This window comes from Sphaeramia orbicularis, chromosome 13 (assembly GCF_902148855.1).
Source record: "Sphaeramia orbicularis chromosome 13, fSphaOr1.1, whole genome shotgun sequence".
Taxonomy (NCBI): domain Eukaryota; kingdom Metazoa; phylum Chordata; class Actinopteri; order Kurtiformes; family Apogonidae; genus Sphaeramia; species Sphaeramia orbicularis.
In genome coordinates, this window is record NC_043969.1 from 15,053,579 (window position 1) to 15,067,370 (window position 13,792).

Genomic DNA, 13,792 nt, shown 5'->3' on the forward strand with positions numbered 1-13,792 from the left:
TATCTCCATGAAGTGAGTAATAACTAGTATTAGAGTATGTTAAAATGTTAGAAAACATCAGATTAGTAGCATGAAAAATGTTATTTCATAGTTTTCACACAGTATATCACTTTCAGATGATGGGTTTTAAATACTTGTTGCTTTGCTTCAACAATTAAACGCATGGTGTCCAGTTTGTTGTAACTTCATGAAAAATAGGTTCATAAAATATTTCAATCACATTGTTTGGTTTTTTTGGTGCCTAAAGAGGAATAAAAACACTCAGGAAAAAAATCTCGACATAAATTCTCATAATTCGTGCATGAAAGGGTTAATCAGAGCTTTTATGAACATCTGCATAATCAGTGAATTAAATATCGGAAAACACATGATTTACACTGAAAAAACACAAAATACAGAGGATAATATTATAATAAATGGTTATAAATCACTTAAATAGAGTGAAAAAAATATTTGGGAACTGACACAAAAGAAGCGCTAGGTCTTTATGGGTTAATTTCAATCAAGCAATTGAGATTCCAATGCTTCATATAAATTCACCAACTTTTCTAACAGTATACATGGATCGCTGTGCAGGTAATATCTTCCAAAGCTCAGGCAGTAAATTAGTATATATCCATTGCTGTAAAAGTTTCATTTCATTGATTATATGTTTCACACTGCCCACATACACACCCAAACGCACCGCACACAAGTGAAAGGCTTGAGGCGAGCAGCAGCAACAACAACGTCCGTCATGCTCTTTCCACCATTCCCGTTGCAGCCCTCGGTCTGGGTCACTTCACTAAGCCTCTCTCTGGGCAAAGAGGAGTCAGCCAGAGGGCTTTAGCTAGCCGGTATCAACACCACAATCTCCCCTTCACACACACATATACAGAAAGTTATAGCAAGGAAGAGGGAAAGAAAAGGAAGAGAGAGAGAGATACTTTCAGCCAGCTTTTTCTCCTGCTCTCTCCCAGCCATTCAGAGGGGTAAATGAAAAGAGTGGATTCAAGAAGCGGCTGAGAGAGCGGAATTGGGAGTTGGGGGAATGGGGAGGTAGGGAAGTCACACTGATTACAGATGAGCGCAGGGATGGACAGAAGGGCAGGTGGAAAAGGGGAAGGAAAAAAATGGAAAGCCGTGCATTGGCATCCCTCTTCCTTATAATCTACCACTTCAGATGCGAGCGTAACTATTAACCTCCCTCTCACACCTGAGCAAAGTGGGAGTGGGCTCCTGGCACATTTCAAACACGTCTTATGCATAATGCATGACTGCCGCCACAGTGAGATGAAAGGAAAGTGGGTTCCAGCATAGAAGAGAGCAAGGAAAATGAGCTTGACACTTTTTTCTTTCCTCCTCCATTCTCCCTGCCATAATTTTCCTGGTTGTTTGTCCAGTGACTGAGGCCAAATCAATCCAGTCTAAAGGCATGATAGCACAATTGCATCCCTTGAAGAACTGCACTATTTTATTTGCAAACAATTGCAGTGGTACAGCGTATCCATAGTGTGAAACCCTCTTAGTTGGCAGCTGTTTGAAAGTGCCCATTATCCTATGGTCAGGAGAGGACTTAAAGCAACCAGCCTAGCTGAGGGGGATGGATCATATGTTTGTAGAATAATACAGTACAGTCCCTCTTCACTTCCTTCTAATGCAGGTTTCACACTCAAGTAGGTTTTTACACAATCCCAGCAGCAGTGTACGTAGTGGTGCATGCAGCTCCGGCTATAACTGAAAATGAATGTTTTGAAGAACACATTGGCAGAGTGGGAGCTAAAAGCAGAAGAAAAGAGTGGAATAAAAAGAACATGTTCCAACGTTGCTGTTTGTGTTGTGGTTTTCCCACCAGATACTTGTTTGGCACACAAGAACAGAGAAACCTGTCCTTGTAAATGAAGGGAAGAAAGGATTCACAGACCCCAACGTGGAGATCTGAACATTTCCACCAGACTGAGGTAAATAATGAAATAATGTTTCAAAGCACATTTTGATTTTCTTTTATTATGGAACCAAGTCGTTATTTTATATATATATATATATATATATATATATATATATATATATATATATATATATATATATATATATATATATATATAAAAATATGTACAGTGGTGGCCAGAATTATTAGAACACCTGACAGATGTGAAAATATTGACCTTTTTTTGCCTCCAAAAAATGATTTCTTTCTATAATGTTCATGAAGGATACAGATGGTCACTTTGAGCTCAATAAGTATCAGATGAAGTGAGTCCTACTGTTTTTATCCACTTTTAACTTTAATATTTACTTAATGAGCAGGACAGGCTTTGTACATTCAACACAATCACACAGCTGTCTCCTAAGTCTCTTCCATCATCATCAATTTAACCACGATCATGAATCGGCCTCTTCTGTGAAGGAACATGATTTTGTGACATTGACAGTGAAACAGGACTAGCTTATTTTTTGTAAGTAAGATTAACTAAATCTCCTTATGGTGGCTCTATTCTATAGTATAATGATGACTTTGTAGATATATAATTTGTAGGGCTGTCAAAATTAATGTATTAACATGGATTAATTCATCAACATGATTAATCTGATTAAACATTTTAACACAATTAACCCGTCTGCAGCGCAAAATGACTCTGAATGTCTCTGGCAACACATTTCAGGCAGTTTGTCCAAGTAGAGCTACCACCACGCATACGTAAATGGACACTTGATCCGGTAGTGACAGGCAGCAGAACCAACCCATAAAGATGGAAGACACTAAATAGCACACTGGCCCTCTGGATGGAAATATGAGGACAAAAAAAAACAAGATGGAACAGTCAACCAACATAGGGCCGGATCTACTGAAATCCCAATTTGCGTGTAGTAATTTGCTTGTGCAGTCTAGAATTTTGCGTGTGGGGTGTGACCACGGTTTGTGGGTGATTTACTAAGATTGCTTGCACAAATTACAACAGGTGCAAAGTCTTGCAGACTGCCCTATTTCAATGAGGGTTTTGTGTGCACTACTGAAGACAATACGCTGTAGAAACTGCTCTGGGATACACCAGCAGTGACTGGATGATCCAGGCACAGGGAAATGTGACATTGGAGGAGTTTTGTCATAGAAGGTATAGCATGACTCATTTATTCATTTATTTATTTTTCATTTTAAAGGTGTGTGTGTGTGTGTGTGTGTGTGTGTGCGCACGTGTGGGTGGGGGTGAGGGGGAGTTGGATTGAATGACTGTCACACGCACATAATTTTGTCATACTTGTAGCCGAATGTCAGTGTGTATTTTTAATCACAATCATCACAAGTGGAAAAGACTCCCGTAAAGTGTGTGTGTGTGTGTGTGTGTGTGTGTGTTGGGGGGGCATGTTCACACGAGGGTGAAAAATGCGTTCTCTGCATCTCGTTTCATCATTCCGATGTCACAATTAAGCATCCAAACCGTTTGCACCTCCTTTTGAGACGTGCTAAATATAGACACAGTTTCTATGAGCAAAATTGCTTTTGAGTTTGATAAATCACTTTGCGTGTGCTAAATTAATACATTTTCTCCTCCCAGCACACACACAACTGCGTGTAATTGCCCCAAATTGCATATTCATTGTGGCAAACTCACTTATATTCATCATATTCATTGTGGCATACTAACTGGATGCAGACGCGCTATTTTGCACCTTTGAAAGATGCATCCCTTATTGCGCACTGTTAGTAAATCTGTACATTTTTTTTGCGTGTGCAATGAGTTTGCACATGTTTTAATACTCGCAAACCTTTGATAGATCCGGCCCATAAAGTATTATACATACTCTGCAGGAAGGAATTTTCTTTTCACCGAAGCACTTCCATCTTAAAATACCACATTGATTCGAAGCATACGTTAGTCTGGGATTCTGCTAGCACTTTGGCTAACGCGTCGTCCACCTTGTGACAAACATGTTAAGCTCATATATATTCCCTTCTTTCTTGAGTCTGTTTGCTCTTGTAAAATGAAATGTGATGGATATAGATAAAAAATGAATGATATTTAAATGTGATTAATCAAAATTAATCTACAGCAACCCTGTGATTAATCTGATTAAAACATTTTATCATTTCACATCACTAATAATTGGTTTTATAGGTATTTTAATGGCCAAATACAACTGAAACCTCTTAAACATGCCAAGTGTTCAAATAACTTTTTCCACCACTGTAAATATTTTCAAACCATGCTCCATATGTCTCTTTAACAACATTTTTTCCTGCTTGTAATACTCTAAGGGAAAAAACCCAAAATGATCATTTTCACCTGTTCTCACCTTGTTTGACTTGTAAAAAGACAGGTGTTTGCAATATTTTCTAAAGTGCTAAAATACATTTTTAATGTTCTTACAGTCGGGGTGCAATTATAGCAGCTGTTCTTTCCTAATTGTCACCAACCAACAGCTCCAATTGACCTAAATTGAGGTTTAGTGCTCTCTCTCAGCATATCTTAATCCTTTCATTGCAGGTGGTCGGCCATGGACCTGCAGAAGAAAAATGGCCCGTCTCACAATAAGTGCAACCAGCGTTCATGTCTTAATCATTTGGGGAAAAAAAAAAGGAAGGGAGGCCTTGAAAGGGGATTTAATCCTCTCGACTGAATCTGACATTTTTTAAATACGGACTATAACACTACAAATGTATCATATTAAAGCACAGATTAATAAGAAATGGCAGAAGTGCAGAAGAGACGACATAAAGGACACGTCACGGGGGTTGATGTGGATAAACATGACCTGCACCTTCACGGTACGGCGGCTCGCTGAAGACAACCTTACAAAAGAGACAGCACAAGATTAAACGCATACAGCCAGCGGATTCAACCAGACAGGTCTGGAGCAGGTTGAAAAATACCTTACACCTCAAAGAAAATAATAACATTTAGAACTATAATAAACTATGGGGCAAAAAAATGCCTATGAGTCTGGATCTGCACACTCCAGAGAAGCTCCTCCTGGATTTAAGGACAGGGCCCCTACAATCATCAGCCTGAAAAACAACGAAACAAAGACTAATGTGTCTCATGTGGATTTCATTTTGAGCAAACACAAATACAAGGGAAGGAATGTTTTTTTTTTGTTTTTTGTTTTTTTTTTTTGATAACTATGAAATGTTTGCTTTAATTTAATGTAGTTGTTTTGGGTGTTTTACAAGCACTTGACTTGCTAGTTCAATACTACTGACTCTTACCTGCATTTATTCTTGGGTTGTCATTGTTCATTTTATAGTGTCATTATAACTCATGCATTGAAGTCACCACCGTACACTTGAAGAGACTGCTGTTTGATATGTATTCCTTGTGCTTAGGAGCCAAAAATATCAAAATCCTAACACCCCTCTTAGCACTTAAAAACACACAAATGATGTTCCTGTGTGGCAACATGTGTAAATAGTAATTCAACATGAGAACAATCAAAAGGATTAATGACAGTTGTGTAATTACTGTTCTTTGAGTTGTAAAAACAAAACACAACAGAAGTCTCTTAACTCCTCACATACGGCGATGCACACACTCACTCCAGATTCAATACACAGAAAGAGTAATAGCACATGACCTCTTTGTGTTTTAATATAAACTCGCATTCATGAGACTAAGAACGTTAAAACAGCTACATGGAAGATTCACAAATATTGACCTCGAGTCATTGGAGGTTTTCAATTTTGTGTCACTTTTTCGTTATTGCAGGGAAATAATGCTGTGTTTTATCAAGTTAATCCCACGTACGATCTATGCACGATCATATAACAGTAACATGTTAACGTAAAAGCTAAAGGTTACCTGAGTTTTAGCACAGGAAAAGAGAAAAGAGCAAGAGGTGGCATTATTATTATTAAGAATTTCATGTTACTACAGTGCAAGAAATGTTCCTCTACACATTATTCTGCATTATTAACCCTCAAGGACCTAAACAGCTGCCGGCAACAAAATCTCTAATAAGTGTAGATCCACTAATCCCATTAATACATTTTATACAATTTGGGTAAAATGCAGTTTCTTAGCTCGTTATCATTGTCAGATTTGACCCATTTGGAACGTCCAGAGGATCCATAGTGAACATGGAAACACCGCCATCTTCTGCAGCAGTGATTCATGAGTAAAACCCATGGAGTTTGACAAATGTTAGTGGTTGTAGACGCTTGGTTTTATTTTTATGTTCAGTTGATGATACATTTACCTGGAAAAGTCACCTTTTCTTCAGTTTTTTCTTCTCTCTGACACGATAACCTTTGAAATAACTCTGAGCTTTTATGAACATCTTAAATCAGTAAATTAAATATATAAAACTGTTTGCTATTCACTGAGAAATGCAGAGGATAATATAATATAATAAGTGGTAATAAATAAATTAGGTGATAATAATTAGGTGATGTTAAATTTTGGAAGTCGCGCCAGAAATATCTTTCAAAAACTGCTGTGAAATATATCGAAATTTGTAGTTATATTTCAAATAACACTGGTCAACAACAAATTTATTGTTTAAGTTTTTTGAGCTGATTTAGGATAATTTTGGTGTGCTGAATCCAAAAATCACATTAATTTTGCTTAACTTAACTTTCTGAACTATGCTACATATTGGCTTTTTAACATTTTTGCTTACATTTATGGGCATTTTCACATCATATGATACAAAATTCTTTCCTATTTCTTGCAATAAACGAGTTCTGAAGATTTTACTCTTGCCAATTTATGATTAATGTTTTTTTTTATATTACAGGTGAATGAAATAGCTTCAACTAGAAGATCTTGCAAAAATAAGCCTGATGTATTCTGCTACATCTGCGGTGAATACACCATTGTACCTAACAGAAATCAAGTCACAAGTTTCATAAAGTGTGCTTACCGATCTTATTTTGGTATTAAACTTGGTGACCAAGATACAGTTTGGGTTGCAGATTGTGAGAAGATCAAATTTTTCAAAATCAAATTAGCAAAAAAAACCTGACCTGATTGAGAAAAACAGATGTCATTTTTGGATTTAGCGGTGCAAAATGGTCCTAATTCAGTTTAAAAAACCTAGACAACTTGCAAAAAACATTTTTTTGTAACCCAGTGTAATCAGTAAATTAAATATATAAAACTGTTTGCTATTCACTGAAAAATGCAGAGGATAATATAATTAGTGGTAATAAATAAATTATGTGATAAATGATGTTAAATTTTGGAAGTCGCTACAAAAATATCTTTGAAAAACTGCTGTGAAATATTATATCTAAATTTGAAGTTATATTTCAAATAATTGATGCATGACCACGAATATTTGGCCTTTAGATAACGAACATTGGCTTCCCTCTACCTAACAAACCAACTAATACACACTGCTCTGAAGTGACAACAGTCTAATGAAAAAGCACAACAAAATAGTTTTATTTTTGCTAATAATCTGGTACTTTTAACGACACATGTTTAGCATTGAGGACTGAGGTTGACGTACTGTATCATGGCTTCTTTTTGTGTCAGTATCCATCTGCTGTACATTAGGTGGATCATAGAAGGGAGTCTTTGCACCTTTGACATCAGTAGCTGTGACGCTGTACAATTAATCACTGTAACAAAGTTATTCTACACCTCGTATAACAGAATCTTTCCTCTCCTTGATAAATCATCTGTCTGGTGCAATACACAGCGGTGGTTCTTATCTAACATGGCCTAGCAAAAGTAGCTGGAGATAATTCAAATACCGGACCTCTACGCTGTTGCCAGATTATCTCTCCGCACACCCTTCGTCGACACACTCGTACACATCACCTAAAACTTACTAAGATGTTAGAGCCTCCCTGGCTCATCAGCCGAGGAAACCGTGTTATTACATATTTTGGCTGGAGCGTGATAAGACAGATTCAGAGGCAGATATCTGTGTTGTATCGCTCATCAAACTGGCTGCTTTCATTGACTGAACATGATACTGCACAGGGATCAGCCTTTGAAATCACAGACAATGAACCTATCTTTGGATTTGTTCTGTTCTTCAACTCGTCTCCCATTATTTATGAAAAATCAAATTTAATATATTTATTTATGTATTTATTTCGAGTGTGGATGTGCAGTTTAACAGTAGCACTTGTATTTACCCACTGCTCTCTAAAGCAGCATGCACGCATACAGTATACGTAACACAAAAGTTGTTATATACTGAATGACCATTATATTGTATGAATAGACAGACATGCAAACACAGTCTTCTTCATATCACTGCTGTTGATCCAATTGAGGAGTTCTGAGGAGCTTTGAATTGAAATGCATTATTCCTCCTGTAAAACTGTCTGGAATTGGACAAAACGAAGAAGAAAATACAAGTGTAATATTTCACTCAGTGTGTAAACAAGTTAATTTCAACACTGTTTCCATGTTTTCATTTTGTTCTAGCAAGTTTCCTGAATTTAAGTATGTGATGTATCATACATTTTTCATGTGATGTTGTCCAAGACTGCCCACATAATTCTAAATCTTGCTCTTGTCAAAACACTGGCGAACAAAGATCCTGCGGCATACAGATCAGCATGGGGTAGGATAAAAAAAAAAAACAAAAAATAAAAAAACACAAAAAAAACAAAAACAAACAAAAAAAAAAAGATTCTGTGATGTTAACTCTCTGTGGTGTGTCTTAAAGAAGCAGCAAATGAAATATTCTGGACAATTTAAAAGGGCTTCACCTTCAACGTGATGTTGTTACAGTTAGTCCAACATCATATTTCAGTTTTTTCTTAATCTAACAACACATGTATCAAGCAATACCTAATACTCAGAATTAGTCTAATAGAAGCAACCTACCTATACATCAACAGCAGGTTCAGTATTTAATGTCAGTTAATGAGCATTTCCCTCTGAGGGCTTCTCTAAGGCACAAAACACTTTACACACAAGTCCTCCCTTCCCTCATTTCCACTGTCATCTTCCAGCCTCATGTGATTCACATTTTATGCATGTGACTCTTACGGTTGTTTATTTGCCACAGCAGTTCAAGTCTCAGAGAAAGATGTTAGTTGAATCAAGAGAAATAAACAACTCAGAAGAAACTCATTTGTGCTTGTTGTACTGTGTCTATACATTGGAAACCCCCTGTGTTGTACCCGATTCATTTATATACTGAGGATTGGCACATTTGGCCTGTGGGCATGGATTAAGAACTGCCTTGCTCAATGGCGTGCTGATGATGGCTTAAGGCTAAACTTGTACCACTGCATAAAATATGAGGGATGTTTGATTTCTTCAAAATGCATTTTAAACTCGTTCCTGTAAGATATGCATTAAGCGCTGCACTCGTAACATCCTTTTTTTGTGAAGTAACTGTGATCTATCATAGATAATGTCAGATGAGTTTTCAAAAGATGATACAACAACATGCTGGCAGAGCAGGATGTTCAGTGTGAAACAAAACAGTCTTTATTCACAGTTCTTTTTACAAAGTCTGAATTCAATTAAAAAATAAAATAAAATAAGACCTTCCGAAGAAAAAAAATTAATAATAATATTTAAGTTAATAATTAATCTATAATACACACTACTATTCTAACCAAGGTCAGTCCACGCTACAACCCCATTACCTCTAATTCTAATAACACAATTATACAGTGGGAGTGCTGATATTTAAAAGAGTAAATACAAGTTATCACAGCATGACATATCCCCCAGGCTGCAACAAAACTGAAAAGTGGGACTGGTTACAGAGTAGTTTCATGAGTAGTTTACTGGAAAAATGTCAAATGGTTTTCTGGTTCTGCAGTAAAATGATGATAAGATGGACAGACAAAATAGCAAAAAGAACCACTCCAACATATAACTAATAAAATGGAAAAAGTCTGGGGAAGAAATATTAAACAGATAATAATTACCACCAGTAGCTTAATCAATAAAACATACATTTACTGCACTTCCTACAGGCAGGGGTGGAATGTAACGAAGTAAAGGTACTTTGTTACTGTACTTAAGTAAAGAAATTTTTTTATGTATCTGTACTTTACTTAAGTACATTTATGGAGGGGTACTTTTTACTTTTACTACACTACATTTTAGAGTAGGTATCTGTACTTTTTACTCCACTACTTTTCTAATTGTGTTTGCATTACATCCTACTTTTGTTTTCTTCTTTTTGTAAATTGATTGTTTTTCCATGCACACAAAACACTGTGCAACTGTACACATCACCGTAACAAAGCTGTAGAGCACAGGTGTCAAACATGCGGCCTGGGGGCCAAATCTGGCCCGTCAAAGGGTCCAGTCCAGCCCTTGGGATGAATTTGTGAAATGCAAAAATTGCACTGATAATAACAATCCTTTTAGGTCAGGTTCCACATTCAGACCAATTCAATCTCAAGTGGGCCAGATCAGTAAAATACTATCATAATAACATATAAACAATGACAACTCCAAATTTTTCTCTTTGTAAATGTAAATATTTTCATATATTTACACAAAAACAAAATATAATTTCGCAAAAAAATGTGAATAACGTGAACAAATATGAACAACCTGAAATGTCTTAAGAGAAGTACAATTTTAACAAGATTCTGCCTGTTAGTAAATGTTTTGTGTATTTGTAGATTCACTGTGATCTGTAAGTTCTAATGTACATGTGGAAATGATAAACTGAGTGAGATGAGATTATTTTTAAAATGACACTTATTTTTTCAGTTTGTTCATGTTATTCACATCGTTTGAAAGGATAGTTTGTAGATGTAAACCTTTTCATACTGTAAATGTACTCTTTTTGCTCTAAAAGTTTGGACTTGACATTATTTATATATTATTATGTTATTATTTTACTGGTTTGGCCCACTTCAGATCAAATCTAGCTGAATGTGGCCTCTGAACTAAAATGAGTTTGACACCCCTGCTGTAGAGGCACAGCTGATTGATCTTCTCTCCCAAAAGGGTGCGACTCAATTAAAAAAACTTGGAAAATCAACTCCTTTTGAAGTTGAATTATAAATACTGGTAATATTCAGATGTAGAACTGTCTGCCTTGTTGGGTTCATTACTGTGTCAGTAGATTCTGTTTATTGTGGGTCCTCTTTGCAGTTTGAGACCAGAGCTTCTTATGCTTCTACTTAAATCTGTTTACAGTGCTCAGTACTAAATAAGTTGAGCAGTCAGTTATAATGCTGGTTCTTTCTTTGTATATTTACCAAATGCCAATTCCATCACTTTTAATCAATATTTACTTTATTAAGTATAATGGTTGAATCTGGATCAAATACTTTTACTTTTTAAGTATATTTTAAAATGAGTACTTTTGTACTTTTACTTAAATAGATTTTCTCTGGATACTTTTACTTTTACTTAAGTACATTTTTTGCCCCTGTATATTTACTTTTACTGAAGTAAAAAGTCAGTACTTCATCCACCACTGTCTACAGGTAGATTCACACCACATTTTGCATTGCATTAATAACTCATATTGACAAACATATGAACTCTCATGTCATTTGGACATTGTCTTGTTACATTCTTTAAATCACAGGTTGAAACTCAGTGATAAAACGTTGCAGCAAATCAGTGCATTCAGGCATGGAGACATGACTGAGATGATCTACTGAAGAACTGTTCAAATTGAGCATCAGAATGGGGCAGAAAGGTGATTTATGTGACTTTGAATGTGGCGTGGTAGTTGGTCCCTGAGGAGCCGGTTCGACTATTTCAGAAACTGCTGATCTACTGGGATTTTGATGCACAGACATGAAAATATGGATCCACCCTGCCTTGTACCAACAGTACAGTCTGGCGGTGGTAGTAATGATGTGGTGGATATTTTTCTTGGCTCACTTTAGGCCCCGTAGGACCCACAAAGAACCATTCAAACACCACAGCCTATGTGACTATTATTGCTGAGTATGTCCATCCTTTTATGATCACAGTCTTCACACACCTTCTGATGGTGACTTCCTACAGGATAATCTGCCTTGCCACAGTCCTGCATCTTCTAAAACTGGTTTCTTGAACATGACACTGAGGTCCCTGTACTAAAATGGCCCCTATTCACCAAATCTCAGTTCAATAGAGCACCTGTGGGATGTGGTGGAACAGGAGATTCATATCATAGACACACAACTGACAAATCTACAGCAACTGTGTGATGCTATCACATCAGCATCAGTGGTGGCTGGTGAAAATATTTTGTGTCGAGGCGCAGTATGCAAGTCAGTTTTCCCATGCACTATAACCACATATCACCACTAGGATATGCCAAAGCACAAGCACCACTATTTTAGACAAAGCTTAGGGGTATTTCCCCAAAATTTCCCCAATCCTCTGCTATATAATAAAGCAAATAAATGACACAATGTAGAAAATATACCAACTTAATTGTTATTCAGAAAGCAGATTGTGGAGAGATTTAATATGAAAAGTGACATTGTGTAGAAATACCCATAACTGTTCATTTGATATTTTAAGAGCATTATCAAACATGAGATGATCCTTTTTATCATGGAATGCACCTGTGCAAGCAAATTGGTAGAAGCAACCAGGTAAAGGAAGCCACGTCATGATCACCCCAACATGTTTTGTATCTCAATTGCCCTGCACTTTTAATATGGACAGTTGTTTGTACAAGGATTAAGAGCCTAATTACCTCATCTCTGATTATCTGGTCAGTGTGGCTAGCAAACAATATCTACTGAATCTTTCGTCTGTTCAATATAGTGAAAGCATTTGTAAAGTATTTGAAAAGTATTTGAATTGTTTTCAAATACTTTGACAAGAGTACTCAAATACAAATATAACATCATGTAAACTCAAGAAAGTGGCATGAACAAAGATAATTGTTAGACAATCGATATGAACTCAGTTTGAGCTACATTGACTTGATCATGTTAGAATAATGGTCAGAGAATCAATTTTTCCCCAAAAAACTCCACCTCATGAATGAAAATGACACCATATAAACTCTGGATGGTAGCAAGAAAATGGACATTTGTAAGACGATCAATATGAACCAAATTTTATCTCAATCAGTCTATTATTGCTTGATTTATGTCCAAAAAAACTAATTTACGAATACATTTTCAACTAAAGCACCCCATTTGGATGACTTGACATGACATGAATACTCATAGAGAAGCTGAAATCAATATGGTTCTTCCACTAGGGGTCCTTTATGTTGGGTATCAAGGGATAAAAAATCCAACCAAATCTGTCCTAGTTATCACATTCACACCAAGGATATCCGGTAGCGGTGTTCGGGGTAAAACCATTATATCCCCGAAACTCAATTTTGGGGATATAAGTATTAATTTAAATTTTTTAAAAATATTGAAGTCAGTACTGTTATCCACTGAGCTAACCGCTGATATATATTAATATATAGTGGACGTACATCATTTTGTCTTGATCGTTTCAAAGTAGCTCACAAGCCAAAACATTGTGTTCACCCCTGGTTTAGACGATCTTGTGTGACATTAAATTTCTGAGGAAGGTCTTGATTCTTTTTGGGATGTGATGTTTACTCCTGTGGGTGGTGTGTGGGTGGAAAGATTTGAATCCCTTGTATTGGAGGGGGTCTACTGTGCATGCGGCATTTGTAATGAGAGTCTAAACGGTAAAGGGAGAGCCTCAGGTGCAGTTTTTTACTCCCCAAACAGGAAACTCATCACTTGACTGCACACTAAACAACCGAAAATATTTTTAAACTACACTTGAATACAGATTATACATGGTACTCATCATCATCGTCTTCTTCTTCATGTGAGACAGGTGGGGCGGTGCCGTCTATTGTTGAGCCACTAGTCAGTAAAGACAAAACATCTGAGGGATGTTTCCAGCTCTTTGCTGAATCTCTGTCATGATGAATTAAGGCAGTT

The 13,792-nt window shown here is 36.5% G+C and overlaps 1 protein-coding gene across 4 annotated transcripts in view; it reads left to right on the forward strand.

Moving 5' to 3' along the window:
* The window catches only part of b3gat1a (beta-1,3-glucuronyltransferase 1 (glucuronosyltransferase P) a), a 102,824-nt gene extending 96,917 nt beyond the window's left edge, over window positions 1–5,907 (forward strand). For all 4 annotated transcript variants that reach the window (XM_030152683.1, XM_030152684.1, XM_030152685.1 and 1 more), the window contains 2 exons: window positions 1,835–1,940; window positions 4,464–5,907. In XM_030152683.1, the coding sequence (XP_030008543.1) occupies window positions 1,835–1,921 (87 nt within the window). In that variant the 3' untranslated portion in view covers window positions 1,922–1,940; window positions 4,464–5,907. The remainder of the gene's footprint in view (window positions 1–1,834; window positions 1,941–4,463) is intronic.
* The last annotated feature ends 7,885 nt before the right edge of the window (window positions 5,908–13,792 follow it).